Here is a 15,209-nt window from a genome sequence, read left to right on the forward strand (position 1 = left end):
GTTCTATACGCCACACCCATCTCGTCTTTGCTTTTTACCATCCACACCACCCTCTCGAAGGCACACACGCTGTCTTCTCGACGTCTCCAAGATCGCTCTTCTAAGCGCAATATGAGCGGGAAGCGAGTGTAGCGCACGAGCGACTCTCATTTGCATATATCGATACCATGGTGGTGGCTCTGCGCGAACAGGCGCCCAAAAAGTCGCGCCTCTCGCTGTTTCGTCTGGGCAAGTCAACCAAGTCCACCGCACCTCGGCAAGACGCCTCTACGCCGCGCTCGTTCCCGGACGCACCTTCCGTCCCACGCACATCCCAAAGCGATGGCGCGCGGTCGGCACGTCAGACTGCAAGCGAAGGTGCGGCGCCCGTGATTGCGGTGCACTACCAGTACCCGACGTCGACCAACCTGCCAGGCGGGTACGATTGGCCTGCTACGCTCGAGAGTGATGTGGACGATCGCCGACGCACGCGGGCCGACTCGCTGCCGATGCAGACCATGTTTGCGCAGCGAGAGGCGCGCACGGGAAAGCACTCGCGCCAACGATCGCACTTTAGCATCCCGGATGTGATTGTGACGTCGTGCGATGATGACGAGCAGCATGTCGTCGAGCTGCATGTGCCGCCCAACAAACGACGCAGCTATGTCCTGCGCGACACCGACGCTCCCCCGCGCAACAAACCCAGTGGCCCACACCCGCGCCGACCCGAACCGCTCATCCGCTTCGACTCGGACGAGATGCGTGGTATGACGCGCACCTCCTCCGTACCCAGCCTCACCTCGCCTGTCGCCGAAAGCAATGCGTCGACCCCGACGTCGTCGGCCAGCTCGAGTCTGTCCAAGGGATCCGGGAAACGCATGCGCAAGGCATCCTTCCCGTCGCTCTTCAGTCGCAAGAGCCTCGATTCGTCGCGCGTCGAAGAACCCTTGCCCCTCACCCCCGTCACGCCCAGCTCGGCACCCGCTGCACCCGGTGCGTTCGATAGACGTCAACCCGACGGTTTGCTTTTCTCGGCCCACTCGGGTGCAACCCCGCTGCCCTCTCCGCCTGCAACGCCTACATCGCCACTGCCAAAGCTGAGCAAAAAGGAGCTCAAGGCGCGGCAGAAGCACGAGCTCGCACTCATTCGTCAAGTCGAACGTGTCGATAGGCTCGTCAAGCAACACGATTCAAAGGCACGCAAGGCGCAGGAGAAACACGAGGCGAAGCAGCGCAAGCGCCAAGAGAAGCTCGCGCACGCCAATGCCGAGTTCCACCCAGCACCAGCAGCAACTCCGGCTACAGCGGGCAGGACGATCTTTCAGGCAGCAACGCGCGCGGCTCCTGGGCTGGGGCGGAGGAGCAGTGCGAGAGGGTTTGCAGCTGAGAGACGCGGGTCGGAACCCACGATCCCCACGGCGAGCGTAGAGCCACGCGCTGCAGCGACGCCGTTCAGCATGGATTTGCCGTCGGCTGCGAGGATGCCGTTTGCCGAGCCTAGGGCTGCACCCAAGCCAGCATTCGCGGCGGCGTACAAGCCGCTCAAGGCGCCGCTGGGCATGGTGCCGACAGGACAGAGTGTGTCGCCCCCCAGACCCCTGCGTCCTGCTCCACCCCCGCCGGCGCCGGTGCAAGACGAGCCGCGACACCGACAGGCAAGCTGGGACGATCTGGCATTTGCCGCGCCGCTGCCGAGCTTGATCCCTGCATCGACCGAGGTCATCAGCGCAGGCGGGGAGGAGACGGACAGTGTGGTGGAGCTCGACGAGGCGGCGCGGCGCGCACGGCGCGCGAGCGTACAGCGCGTACTGGCACTATCCGACGAGGGTGGGCGACTGCACAAGCGCAATTCGCTGCGCAAGCGCACCTCGATCCAGACACTCAAGCGACGCTCCGAGGACGACTTTGCCAAGGTGGACAAGCGCAGTAGCCTCATCCCGCGCGTGGGTGCCGACGAGGGCTGGATCCTCGAAGATGCTGCTGCCGACGATAGCACGGCTGTTCAGGTGGATGCACGCGAGTGGATCGAAGACGACCGCGACTCGCACGGCCTGCTTCAGCACCAAGGCGAGGTCGACCGAGTCTTGGCCGACCTCCATGCTGCCCAGGAGGATCATTTGCGCCGACGGGAGGCGACATCCCGAGTGGCAGATTCGCCTCCAAGACCCACAAGGTCCACACGCAGACAGGAACCGCGCAGCGAGTCGATCGATTCCTCCGACTCGTCCGGTACTGCCATCACCACTGAAAGCGCATCCAAAGACATCGTCTGCTTCTCCAGACCCTTTTCACCCCACGCCTTGGAGACCGACAAGGAGAACGCGGGCGATACTGCCTTCAAACTCGAACTCGCCCTCTCCCCGCTACAGCCCCTCGACATTTTCACCACAAGCGCGCATGTCTAGCTTCTGAGTTCGCCACCTTTTTATACCCGCTTGCCGTTATATCATCTGCTTCATCCGACGCGCGTTGTGGGATCCCACGTGTGATCAGCGTCCACGTGACGGCAGAAGAAGTGCCTTGTGACTTCGACAAACACAACCGCGCAGCATGGACTCGGAGAACGAATTGATTGCAGGTTGGTGCGGGGCCTCTAGAGATTGCCTCTCCTGAGCGCGTCGAGTTTGTTGCGCATGGCACCTGCGCTGGTATCGATCCACTTCAAGCTGCCCAGATGGGCGTTGAGAATCGCAACAATCTGGGCGATGCTGCCGTCCCTTTCTGCATCCGCCTGGTCCTTTCCGGCACTGGTTGCGTTCAGCTCCGTGATCATCGCCGCCAGATTCTTGGCCACATCGTCCAGATGCGAATTGAGGTTCTCGGCGAGCTGATACGACCTCTCCCTCTCCACATCCGCCGAAGTAAGGTTCAAGCCCTGGCCACCATTGCCCGTAATTCCGGGGAGCAGGCTGTCGATCTGCGACTCGTACTCGCCCACAAGGTAGGAAAGGTCGTTCTGGGAAGACTCGAGGTAGTCGAGCGTACGGTCCACCGAAGCCTGCTTCTCTTCCGCCGCAGAAAGCGCACTGAGCAGAGACGCAATTTCATCTCCGCCCTTGAGGAGAACCTTGTCCCACGCGGCCACTTCGGCTGCTTGGCGTGAGAACTCCTTGACAGACGTGTCGAGTTCGCCCGTCCAGCGGTTCAGAATGTCGTCCATGGATTTACCGCGCAGCAGAGACGGTGTGGGGACGGCGCCCACACTCCCACCTGCAGCCGCCGCCGCGGGCGCGCCAGCAGCAGGAGCGGCAGTGGCAGCAGTGGGTGCCGTCTCTCCGGGCTTGGATGTGGTGGTCGTAGCAGCCGTGGGGGCTCCGCCGAATGAAAATCCACCAGCTGCGGGCTTAGCAGCAGGAGCGGCCGAGGCGGCGGGCGCGGCAGGCGCCGACGTGGTGGCTGCAGCAGAAGCCGCAGGCTTTCCAAACGAGAAGCCGCCCGTGGCAGCAGGCGCAGCTGGAGCTGCAGCGGGTGCCGCAGCCGACGTAGTAGCAGGCGCAGCGGTGGTGGCCGGAGCAGCAGGTTTGCCGAACGAAAAGCCGCCTGAAGCCGCGGGCGCAGGCGCAGGTGCGGCCGTCTTGGCCTCTGCGCCCGACGAGGCAGCCGGCGTGGATGTGGGGGTCGCCGCCGCGTTGCCGAACGAGAAGCCGCCAAGCGCGGGTTTGGTCGGCGCGGGCGCAGCCGCCGAGGAAGCGGGCGTGCTGGAAGCCGGTGTGGCGCTTCCGAAGGAGAAGCCGCCCGTGGAGGCTGCCGGCGCGGGAGCCGCTGCAGCGGGCGCCGAGGCGGGTGTGGACGAGGCGCCGCCAAACGAGAAACCACCGGTAGTGGCTGGCTTCGAGGTGCCGAACAGCGAGCCGCCGCTGGCTGGTGCAGCCGCGGGCGCGGGAGTACTCGAAGAGGCGCTGCTCGCGGGTGCGGTGGAGCCGCCGAGCTTGAAGGATCCGAAGCCGCTCAGACCACCGCTGCCGCTCGCGGGGGTGCTAGAGGATGCACCAGCCGCTCCTGGAGCAGGCGCAGCTGGCGTCGAGCCGAACGAGAAGCCACCAGTCGCAGGGGCTGCGGGTTTCGCAGCTGTGGAGGCAGCATTGCCGAACGAGAATCCGCCCGCAGCAGGGGCCGAAGTCGCACCGGCCGCACTATCCGCGGGCTTGGCTGCACCACCAAAGCTGAAGCTACCAGTCGAGGCAGGAGCAGATGTAGCAGGCGTTGCGGTCGATGCGGGAGTCGAGGTCGCGCCGCCGAAGGAGAAGCCACCCGTAGCTGGCGCGGCGGGCTTGGCAGCACCTCCGAACGAAAAGCCTCCCGTGGACGAACCTGCGGAGCTCGAGCCGAACAGACCTCCGCCAGTGGCGCCACCCGTGGATGTGTTGCCAAACGAGAAAGGCTTGTTGGCGGGCGCACCTCCTGCTGCTGGAGCGGCGCTGGCGTTATTGTTGTTGTGGTTGGTGTTTGAGGCGCCGAACGAGAAGCCGCCTCCGCCGAACGACATGGTTGCTGTGTATGCTCGGGCGAGCGTTGCGATCGTTCCTGATTTGCGGCCGTTTGTGAAGCTGCGAAAGTCGACCGAGGCAAGCTGATGTCGGTGTTGGTGTTGATGGTGGAATGAGTTGTTGGACGGCTGTTGCGACGCGAAGACCTTCACGACCCGCTCGACGAACAAAAGGGCTCAGATGAATCAGGATTACGTGATCCAAATTTGCCTTCCGCCGCGCTGCGAATTTTTGGAAGCTCAGCTGCTGCCTTTCGGTTTTTCCTGCCTTTGTGGAGCGGCGCTTCATCCAGAAGACCTTCTTCTCTTCACCACACCACTATCATAGCGCAGCGCTCGCCATACTGCAAAGATGCCGCCAAAAGGGTCGCTTGCTTCCTTGTTAGGCCAGCTCACCAACGCAGCTCCCGCCGAGTTTGACCCAGAAGCTCTCGACGCAGACCAGCCTGAACCCTCGACCTTTGCCAACGGCAACTCTGATTCCGCATCGGATGACGATGACGAGGATGACGAAGAGGATGACGATGCGGAAGAAGGGGACCACATGAACCCACGAGCACACTACGCAGATGTTGGCCCGAGCGAGCTGCGCAAGAAGGCCGCGCTGAGCGAGAGCGACAAGATCAACGACCCGCGCTACCACGGCGTCAAGACCACCCGTGCCGAGCTCTTTGCAGGCGATGACGACGAGGAGGATGACGAAGATGAAGACGAGGACGAGGACATCGAAAGATTGTCGCAGGGATCTTCAGATAGCGAGGACGATGACGACAGCCAGGACGAGGACGAAGACGAGGATGACGAAGAAGCGGCTCCAACATCTCAGCCCAAAGAGAAGAAGAAGCTGCGGTTCGCGGAAGAGCACGGCTCGCGCTCGGCCAACGGCGACTCGGACGATGGTGCCGATGCTGGTGCGTCTGGATCGAACAGCATTGCGGCGCAGATGGCGCAGTCGGCGTCGCAAGCGCGTGCGCTGCGGGCACGTCGCGTGGAAGATGCCGAGAAAGGGCGTCAGGTTCGCAAGCAGGTCAAAGCATACGAGCGCGCGCTCGAGGCGCGCATCAAGGCGCAGAACGTTCTGCGCGACGTCAACCGCCTTCCGGACCCCTCGCCTTACTCGGCGGCCATGTCTTCGAGCTCCAGCGCCATGGAGCCGGCGATTCAGGTGCTCGAACAGCTGCTGGAGCTTTCCGAAACGCTCTTTTCGCTGCGCACGCGTCTGCACGCGCTCTCGGCCAACGCTGAAGACGACGATACCGTTGATGCGCCCATCACACGCAAGCGCAAGCGCGACTTTGACGTCACCGTGCCCGAGGACGTCGAGGAGGCCGAGTCGACATGGAGCCAGATCCGCTCGCACGACCAGATCGATGCGGTCATGCACGATGTTGCTGCCTTCTCGGCTGCATCCGAGCCGCATCGCAGCGGCGTGTTGGACAAGTGGAGTCTCAAGGTGACTTCGGCGGCTGCAGCTGCATCCGCCGCATCAAATGGCAACAAGTTCACCCAGCTGCGTGCGGTCAATCAGACGCCGTCCACGCAGATCGCAGCAGCACTGGCAGGTGATGGTCTCGGGCGCCTCGTAGCACGCACGCGTGTGCTGCGGACCGAATCAGAAGGAGCGCATAAACTCGGCCGCACTGTCGACGCCGACCAGGTAGACGTCGAGGTATTCGACGACTCGGACTTCTACTCGGCGCTTCTCAAGGAGCTCATTGAGCGTCGATCCGGCGTCGTACCCAGCGCTGACGGTACCACGGCAGCCATGATGCTCTCGGGCTTGAGCGGCAACAAGAAGAACAAGCCCGCGGTGGATACGCGTGCGTCCAAGGGCCGAAAGCTGAGGTACGAAGTGCACGACAAGATCGTCAACTTTATGCCCCCCATTCCGGACCGCGTAAAGTGGGGCACCGACCAGATCGACAGGCTGTTCAGACAGCTCGCTTCCAGCTCCGTCGGCGTGGTTCCCGACTCGAGTGTTGTCGAGGATGTGGTAGACGATGCGGATGCAGCCATCGACGGCCAGCCTGATCTGGCCGGTCTTCGCGTGTTTGGATAGACTGCCACCACCAGCATTGCATGCAATTTCTTCACTTTGTCACAATCGCCACAAACGACACACCAAGAAGTTGTACGAGCGAATGATCATCAAAGACATCGAGACAAGGAAAAAAAGCGCACAACAGAGCAAAAGAAAGGTATAGTGGCGGCGAAAAGCCGTAGGAAAGCGAAGCTGAATCGGGGCGGAGGAGGGTTAAGATGCGACCGACTTGACGGCCTTTGCAGTTCCGATGGTAGTCGAGTTGACCTTGGTGGCAAAGCGGAGCGAGCAGAGCGATTCGTTGAGGTGCGCCGCCATGGGGCTGAGCGCGAGCAGCATGAGCGTCTTGGAGTTGCCGCCGAGCGAGTTCTTGAGCAGCCAGGTGAGCGTCGAGTTGCGGTACGGCACGTGGTTGGCCGTCTTGTTCTGTCCGAGCGCCGAGATGACATCGGCGAGGCTCGAGAGCGACTTGTTGATCGATTGCGCCTCCTTGAGACGCACGGGATCCTTGTCCGATCCCGAGTTGGCAAGACGCTCCGAACCGGCCAGATCGACCAGGCTCAGCACGGCATCGCAAGCTTCCATGGTGGTGGTGTTGTGCCCGCGAACACGCAGCATAAACACCGAATGCGAGCGCGAACTGCGCTCGTTCATCAGCGTCGCCGCCACCTGTTGGCGCTTCTTGGCCTTGTCCAGCAGCGCAAAAACGTGCGCCGGCGAATCGAGCGGCACCACCACCGTATCCGACACGCTCGTGCGCCCCTTGTCGTGCTTGATCTCGTGCTTGGCCTTGTCCACCTCGCTCTTGCCCAGCAGGTCGTTGATGTTGTCCAGGTAGATCTCGAGCATGGAGCCCTCAAAGTCGTATCGCCACCCCTTGTCCTTGAGGCTCTCGGCCGTCGACCACAGCATCTGCACCGCACGCGGGATCAAACCCGCACCGGCGTCCGCCGCCGGATTGCTGCCCCACCCCGTGATCGAGTCGGGCGCACCCTCGAGCGTGTGTGTCTTGCCCGAACCCGTCTGGCCGTAGGCAAAGATGGATGTGTTGTATCCGTCGAGCACCGACTGGGTGAGGTGTGCGATCTCTTCAAACACGTCCGCCTGCGACGCGCTGGGCTGGAAGACGCGGTCGAAGGTGAAGAGGTGGTTGCGCATGGTCACGGTGCCCGTTGCCGACTCGGCAGCGGCGAGCAGCTCGATCTGGCTCGCCTCGCGCTCGTTGGGGAAGCGGATGGTGGCGAGCGCCTCGGTGCCGTTGTTGGCGTCGTTGTTGCTCGGCGGACGCACGCGGCAGAAGACGCGGATGTTGCCGCGCAGCTCCTGCACCTCGTTGTGCAGCTTGCGACGCAGGCTCTCGGCCTCGCGCAGCTCGTTCTCGAGATGCGCGTTGGCGGCTTTGGTCTCGGCCACGTCGGCATCCATGCCGGCGATCCTGGAGCGCAGCGTCTCGATCTCGTCCTGGAGCACCTGGATCTGGGAGCGCAGGGCGGTGTTGGTGCTCTCCATGGTCAGATGGCTTGTGCTCTGCTGGTTGAGCGTCGCCTTCAGTGCGGCGACCGTCTCGCGCTCCTGCTCGAGCTCGGTCTCGAGCAGGCGCTTCTCTCGGTTGAACTTGGCGGTGAGCTGGAGCATCTCGTCGTCGGCGAGCGTGCGGCGGCGCTTGATCTCCTCCTGCTTGGACTGGGCGATCTTGCGCTGCTCTAGCAGATCCTCTTCGAGCTGGCGCACCTTGTCTTCCTGAGCGAGGCGTTCCCAGCGCTCCTTGTTCCACTTCTCTTCGGTCTTCGTACGTTCGAGCTCGAACAGCTCGGCCATCGAGGCGAGGCGTGATTCCATGGCATCCATACGCGAGGGGTCGACGTCGCCAGAGGCAGCGGAACCAGTGCTACCATTGCTGCTACGGGAGGCAGCAGCTGCGGCGACTGCTGCGTTGGTGCCCGGACGCAGCCGTGTGACGCTGGTGACGCCTCGTCTTGCCGTAGCGTTGGGAGCCGCCTTGGTTGCACTGACGGTGCGTGTTGCTGCTGCGGCTGGTCTGTTGGTGGTGTTGGTCATGGGAGCGCGCGGGAGTGTAAGGCCGGCAGAGGCGGTGGTGGCGGTGCGACGAGCGGGGACGAATCTGCCATTGTCGGCAGTGCTTATGGACCGTGTTGCCGCCACTGTGCGCGCAGCACCGGGCTCTCTGAGCTTGCTGGGACCGGCCGCCGCCGGCAGTGTTGCTGTGGAGCGCTGGCGCTTGACGGTCTGAGGAACTGGGATGCTCGACATGATGTCCGGCAGTGGTGTGGTGAGATGGTGGTTGCGTTGATGTTTAGCTTAGGCGTCTTGCCACCACGGTTGGCGCTGGACGTGCTGGACGTGCTGGACGTGCTGAACTGTGAAGGTTGGATGGATAGATGGAAAGTCGATCGACGTGCTTCTCCAGGACGAGCGGCGGCTCAAAAGTAACACAATCCGTGCAGCCTCGCGGCGACTGCCAAAGTGCCGAATTTCCACATCCAAAACACTCGCGCTCACCCCGGCCCAAATCGTATTTCAAGGCGGCGGCGTCACTTCGCGCCTCTGCCTGTTCAAGTCACGTGCGTCAAGGCCTCGTCCGCTCGAGACGCGGCTGCTTTTCCGAAACGCTCACTCTCCACGGCCGTACACGGCCATGAGCAGCAGGCCTGCGGTGCCACTCCTTTCACCAGGCTATCTCTCTCTCTGTCTCTCAAGCTCGAATCCCAACGCAGTCAATCAAAACCGATGCACATTTTTCTTTGCTCTAGAGTCGGATCGAAAAAAGTCGCGGTCGCGGATGAGTCGGGCAAGATGAAGGGAGTGGTGCGAGTGAGTGAAAGGCGGCAACGAGCCTGTCAGGTACAGACTTGGGCCGGCAACGCCGCAAGCATGGTTCTGGGTGACAGCGTATCCTGCAAGATCGGCTGCGAATCGCCTTGCAGCTCTTCCGACTCTTTGCTGGTTGTGTCGCTACCACCTTTGTCAGGACTTGCGTAGTCCGGCGATGCTGCAGCATGCCCAGAAGCGAGCAGCATGAGCAGCATCTGCGCCCAGACTCCCAGCAAGGTCACCAACAGCTCCTGCACTGCCGGCTTGACCAGACTGAGCGACCGCTGCGACAAGCTCCGCACCATGCTGACCACTCCGCCGTCGTCCATCTCTTGCTCGCCTTCCACCTCTTCCTCCTCGCCTGCCGCCAGCAATCGCTCCTCCTCTGCATCCCCGCTGTCGTCTGGGCCACCGCCACCTGGCGTGCTGCCGCGGGTGCTTGCAGCATCGACTTTGCAATCTCCGGCTCCGACTCTGGCAACGACCTAGAGGCTCTCCATCTGCGCCACCACCTCGTCCAGCTCTGCTTTCGACGTGCGGTAGCGCTCCTCGGCCTCCTCGTACTTCTTCTCCCACTGCGACACCTCGCGCTCCAGCGTCGCCACCTGGCGCTCAAAGTGCTCCGCCTTGACGTCGACCTGACGCAGCCTGTAGAGTGCAATCAGTTGCAGTTTCGATGAGAGGGTGCAAACGTGTCAGTCGACGAATAAAAAGCCAGGCGAAGCAGAGGGTACGTACTTTTCCGTGGTCTCGCGCAGGTTCTTTTCGGCAGTGTCGAGCTCGCTCTCGAGCAGGTCGACCTTGCGCTGCAGCGATTCCGAGTTGGTGGCGTTGGACTCGTGCTCCTCGCGCACCGCCTTGTGCTCGTGCAGCTTGCCCTCGAGCTTGTCCAGGTCGCCCTCGGCCACGCTCAGCTTGTGCTGCAACGACGCAATCTCCTGGTCCTTGGTCAGCAGCTCCTGCTCCAGCTGCTTGTTCTTGGCCGCCAGCTCGTCGGCGCGCTCGGCGGCGGCATCAGCCTCGACACGGAGCGAGTTGAGTTTCTTTTGGTTGCAGACGGAGATAGGCAAACTTCAAAGTCAGATGTCTGAGGACGCGGTTACGTGCTCCGCCAAATGAGGCCACACTTACCTCCTTGATGCGGTCCTGATGAGATGCAAGGGTCGCACGATCGGTTCAGAGGGTTAGCGGAAGAGAATCAAGAAACGAGGTCAGCGCAATGCTTCAATAGGTGGAAATGAGAGCCCAGTCCAGCCGTATCCCAATCTCGCTCCTGCGGATATGGGCAGCAGCCACATCTTGGAGGAGTGGCATGATAGAGACCAGTATATCCCAACGCCGCGGCTCCAAACGCAGCCATAGCGGTTCTGCTAGCGGACCCGCTCGGGCGGTTCTGCTCGACCTGCGAGCCAGCCAGAGTGATCATCTCCGGTAATGCGTCTGCGGACCTGCCAAGGCATCTGCAAGTTGTTGCGAGGTGCTGGGTAGACGAGCTGTGAGCCGTGTAGCGATGACACTCACCATGGTGAAAGATAGTATGGTGGGTGGTGGTGGTCGAAAGGCAAGGGTCGTCTAGTTCGTGATTGTTTCGTAAAGATTGAGGTCGAGCTGGTGAAAGCGGTCGATGGGTTATGATCGTGGTGGATGTAGATAGGGGCCGCGAATTCAGCCGAATGATGACGCCGAGCTCTCTCTCTGAGCTTCGGGCTGGGAATCGCTCAGTCCACTCGTCGCCAGCAGTCGGCACACCCGCACTCGCCCACTCGCCCAACACACACGCACACACGCGCTCGAGCACAGCCAAGGTGGCCAGCGCGCACACGCTGTCCTGCGCCCGTGCACTCTCTCTCTCCTAGACTGAGGCGGTGTGATTTGTGGCCACGCTGCGAATTTTCGAGCAGCGTGCGGCGCGTCAGGGGCCAGCTGTCTTGAGTCGCTCTGCGCAGCAGTCGGTTTTCCTTTTGTCTCGGCCAGGACCAACACTTTGCGCACCGCGCCTGGGCGACCGAGGCTGGCGCGTGCGCTGGGTTCGAATTCAAAGCCCCTCTTCGTCGGCGCGGCCCCTTGACATTCGATGCGAATCGACTATCAGCATTACCTAATCATCCTCCCTCGCAGTGGCAGCACGCTTTGCCGTTCCAATCCCCTCTCGTCCTGCCCCTCGTTCACGAACACACCTGGTCGACATCCTAGCTCAAATATCGCCACAGCCGACAACTAAGGAGAGATAAAACCCGATAGAATGACCAAGAGAGACCCCAAGTGATGACCGAAATACACTAAATACAAAGCAACGAAGATAAGGCGACGAGAGAAGAATAGACAGTGAAGAGACCCAAGTGATGAGAGATGGAGACGGAAGAGCCAGAGAATGACCCGACGTTCCAGAGGCAGATAGAGAGAGAGAGAGAGCGAGAAGAAGTCGTGACTGTAGGATGACCCGGACGAGAGGCGAGGGAGCACAAGGGTATAACTCGATGCGGCGAGGTCCGAGAGATGGCGAGAGCTGAGAGAGACTACCCCGAAGGGCGAGAGAGAGATAGAGATCCGTGGTGACCAACCGCGCGGTTAATCGGCGAGAAATAAAGCAGATCCAAGTTTGAAAGAGCGAGCGCTCGCCAGCAGGCTGCTGCTCCAAAGGTCTCCATTGATGTAGGGAGAACCCGAAGCCTGATGCGCAAAGACAGATGCTGTCATCTCAGACCGAGCCGAGATGCAGCTCGTCCATGCGCAAGCCGAGCTGCGCCTTGTCCGATCCCGTACGCACCAAGATGCGCGGGCTGTTCTGGATCGAGGCGGCTTTGGTGCTCAAGGGCAGCAGAGGCGGCACGAATCCGAGCTCGCGACTGCGAGGAGAAAGCAGATCGTCGGCGCACGGGCTGAAGACAGCACCCGCGAGGTCGTCGTCTTTGGCGTCGCGCGAGTAATCGTCTCGAAGGCCCATGTCGGCAGGCGACGAGCTCGGTGTGGTGACGCCCGACGACGGGCTCGAGCCGCATTGATGGCTCAGACTTCCGAGCGCGTCAAAAGCGCCCAGTTGGCGAGACGTAGCACCGTCCTCAGAGAACTTCGGCGTGCTGGACCAGGCCGACGAAGACGAAGTGGTGTTCCCACCGCTGGCGCTGTCGAGCGCGCTGTCCGCAGTGCCGCTCCACGACTCGTCCGATGCATCATCGCGCCTCAGCCGCTTGGGAGGCCAAGGCCGAATGTCGGGACGACGTGCAGGATGAGGCACCAGGTCCGGGTCGGAGCGCATTGCCGGGTCGGCACGTACGCGGGCGATAGGCGAGGCGTCGAGCAGATAGGCGGGCGAGCTGATGCGGTGGACGGGCGTCGGCCGAATCGGCAAGGGGGCTCGCCTCTCGATCGTGTGGTCGCGCTCGCGGTCGCGAGTCTCTCGCTCGATGAGCGACTGGAATGAGAGGTGCGGGGTCTGCTCAGCGTCCGTCGACTTGGCGGGCTGAGGCTCGTGGTACAAGCCGTCGTTGTCCTCATCCGCCACCAAGTGCGCCAAGTCGGCAGAGGTAGACTGCTGCACAGGGCGGATGGTAGGCAGGTGCTCGGACCTGGGCGAGTTGAACGACGACCTGCGCGGTTCGGACAGCGTCGATGAGCGAGACACGGAGAGCGCCTTGCGGTCACGAAGCGACTTGGACGTCTGCGCCTTGAGCATGGCGGCGAATCCGTTGGCATCCGAGTACTCTGCCGAGGGCTCGACGCGGTCGATGCCGTGTCTGGAGGTGGTGACCGTGCCGCCGTTATCGGTGGGAACGAAGAACAGTCGATGCTCGAGATCAATAGGCGGCAGGGGCGGCATCACCTCCTCGGATCCGATGAGGACGGGCGTGACGGAGCCTTTGGCCTCGGACGCCTCGATGGAGAGCGGGCAGAGGTACTGCTGGAAGTTCTGGAAGCGGACTGGCTTGCTGATCATGCCGTCCATGCCAGTGTGGCGGTAGAGCGCGGCGGGCTCGGGGCCGACGTTGGTGGTGACGGCGACGATGTGCGCACCGCGGTTGGCAGCCAGGATGCCGTCCTCGCCGGCGCGGATGCGGCGGGTGCATTCGACGCCGTTGAGGTAGGGCATCTCGATGTCCATTAAGATGAGATCAAAGATCTGGGTGCGGAGCATCTGGAGCGCCTTGAGGCCGCTGTCGAGGCTGACGGGCGGCTTGGCTAGAGCATGGCCGAATCGTCGCTTGAGGAGCGTCGAGAGCACGGAAAGGTTGATGTGATTGTCATCGACGAGGAGAATGCGAAGCGAGTTGGTAGGCGGCAGAGGCGAACTAGGACCGGTGACGGTGGCGGCGGCGGCGGGGAGGGTTGCGGCGTTGGCAGATGCGGAAGCGGCCAATGACATGAATTGATAGTCTGTCTAAAGCGGCTTACCCTTCAGAAGGCGGAGAGACGCCGTACGTCGAAAAAGGGAGCTGACGAAGTTGGAGAGCCCAATCAGCTGGAGATGCCAGAACGCTGAGGAGCGTGGTGCCGGCAGATGGTTGGAAAAGGTTGCTTGAAGGTAAGCAAAAGCTCTTGTGATGTGAGGCTGCTGCGGAGGGGATGCGTTGGTGCAGTCGCGATGGGATGTTCAAATTGTGTTGGAAGGAAGACCGAGTCGATGTTGAGGTCGGATGAAGAAGAATTAAGGAGAGGTAGAGATGATGGAGAGGGTTTTTGCAGCACGGAAATCGCAGAGTGGTGCGACTAAAATCCGATAGCGGGGGGAACGTCGATGATCGTAGCCTGCGGGACGATACTGGGGACGTGAATCAAATTAGACTACCAGACTGGCAGTCAAGCGCTGTGCGTGGTGCACAGGGGCTTGGATGAGAGAGTTGTCGGAAGACAAAGAGACTAGTGTCTCAATCCTTTAGAGTGCTGTCACAGGTGTGGCAGTGATAGATGGCGAGCAGAATGAGCTGCTGTTTGAAAAGAGATGGGGAGTCGTGGTCGATGAGAAGGTTGATGTGCCTAACGGCTCATGTCAAGACGATGGTGTGTAAGTGACGACTGAGAAGTGCGTCGATTGTGCTGCCGTGTTGTGACGGCTGCGAAGAGCGAAAAACAAGGACAAGGTGTGTTGATAGGCCTGCGTGAAGTTGTTTCGATGCGTATGGATGGAGTACCAGGACCGGAGCAGATGTGGAATAGCTGGGTGCGGGAGGTACGAGGTCGGGGTGGTGGTGTGGAGAGAGGAAAGTGGCGTTGCACTTGGACAAGTCCTAAGAGGGGAAAGAGTGTGTGTATACTTTGTACGCTGAGTGCAAAATTGTTGTGGCGTGCGCAGGCGGCAGTCCTCGATGGCCGGGGAAGAGGGCAGCGCGAGGAGGAGGCGGTCCTGCAGGCGGTCCAGCAGGCGGTCCAGCCGGATCGCAGGGCGACTGCCAGGGCTAAAGCCGTTCGGATTCCGAGCGGTTTCACAACTTGACAGCGCCGACCCCAAAAGACGCACCGGAAGGCCAGAGAGAGGAGAGAGAGAGGGGTGGCGGTAGGCGGACGGACGCGCTGGTTGTCTGGCTGGCCGCCTCCGACCGATTGCCAGGGTCCGCGGCCATCGAAGTCAGGCCAACCTGGACGGATGCGACTGCCAAGGCACTGGGGCAGAGGGTGGCAAATTGGGGCACGTTGCGGCTGCCACGCCAATCCATGAATCAACCGCGACCATCGCCGACGCTTTTTTTTTCGCTTGGCCTCCTCTGGCCCACTGGCCCACTGGCCCACTTGCTCACCTGACGCGCTGACTGACGTGACGCCCTTTCGGTCTTTTTTGGTCTTTTCTTTTCCGAGATTCGGCCCGGGAAAGCAAATTTGCAGCAGCGGAGCCTGAGCCGGCCACACTGGCGCGCACTGGCGCGATGCTGGCACGGTGTT

The 15,209-nt window shown here is 61.8% G+C and overlaps 6 protein-coding genes across 6 annotated transcripts; 2 read left to right on the forward strand and 4 right to left on the reverse strand.

Annotated features, from left to right (window-relative positions):
* Positions 1 to 167: 167 nt before the first annotated feature.
* On the forward strand, positions 168 to 2,384 carry PAN0_013c4787 (uncharacterized protein; the record flags this gene model as incomplete). The annotated part of the gene is made up of 1 exon (XM_014799915.1): positions 168 to 2,384. The coding sequence occupies one exon, from the start codon at positions 168 to 170 to the stop codon at positions 2,382 to 2,384; it is 2,217 nt and encodes a 738-aa protein (XP_014655401.1).
* Positions 2,385 to 2,572: 188 nt separating this feature from the next.
* PAN0_013d4788 (nucleoporin nsp1) lies at positions 2,573 to 4,465 on the reverse strand (the record flags this gene model as incomplete). The annotated part of the gene is made up of 1 exon (XM_014799916.1): positions 2,573 to 4,465. The coding sequence occupies one exon, from the start codon at positions 4,463 to 4,465 to the stop codon at positions 2,573 to 2,575; it is 1,893 nt and encodes a 630-aa protein (XP_014655402.1).
* Positions 4,466 to 4,817: 352 nt separating this feature from the next.
* PAN0_013c4789 (TRAUB-domain-containing protein) lies at positions 4,818 to 6,524 on the forward strand (the record flags this gene model as incomplete). Its single annotated transcript, XM_014799917.1, has 1 exon — positions 4,818 to 6,524. One exon carries the CDS (start codon positions 4,818 to 4,820, stop codon positions 6,522 to 6,524), a length of 1,707 nt encoding a protein of 568 aa, XP_014655403.1.
* Positions 6,525 to 6,719: 195 nt separating this feature from the next.
* On the reverse strand, positions 6,720 to 8,777 carry PAN0_013d4790 (kinesin-domain-containing protein; the record flags this gene model as incomplete). The annotated part of the gene is made up of 1 exon (XM_014799918.1): positions 6,720 to 8,777. The coding sequence occupies one exon, from the start codon at positions 8,775 to 8,777 to the stop codon at positions 6,720 to 6,722; it is 2,058 nt and encodes a 685-aa protein (XP_014655404.1).
* A 587-nt stretch (positions 8,778 to 9,364) lies between these two features.
* PAN0_013d4791 (kinesin family member C1) lies at positions 9,365 to 10,862 on the reverse strand (the record flags this gene model as incomplete). Its single annotated transcript, XM_014799919.1, has 5 exons — positions 9,365 to 9,764; positions 9,903 to 9,986; positions 10,077 to 10,381; positions 10,470 to 10,484; positions 10,860 to 10,862. The coding sequence occupies 5 exons, from the start codon at positions 10,860 to 10,862 to the stop codon at positions 9,365 to 9,367; spliced, it is 807 nt and encodes a 268-aa protein (XP_014655405.1).
* Positions 10,863 to 12,036: 1,174 nt separating this feature from the next.
* PAN0_013d4792 (response regulator receiver protein) lies at positions 12,037 to 13,698 on the reverse strand (the record flags this gene model as incomplete). Its single annotated transcript, XM_014799920.1, has 1 exon — positions 12,037 to 13,698. The coding sequence occupies one exon, from the start codon at positions 13,696 to 13,698 to the stop codon at positions 12,037 to 12,039; it is 1,662 nt and encodes a 553-aa protein (XP_014655406.1).
* Between the last annotated feature and the right edge of the window lie 1,511 nt (positions 13,699 to 15,209).

This window comes from Moesziomyces antarcticus (genome assembly GCF_000747765.1).
Source record: "Moesziomyces antarcticus DNA, scaffold: scaffold_v10013, strain JCM 10317, whole genome shotgun sequence".
Lineage (NCBI taxonomy): Eukaryota > Fungi > Basidiomycota > Ustilaginomycetes > Ustilaginales > Ustilaginaceae > Moesziomyces > Moesziomyces antarcticus.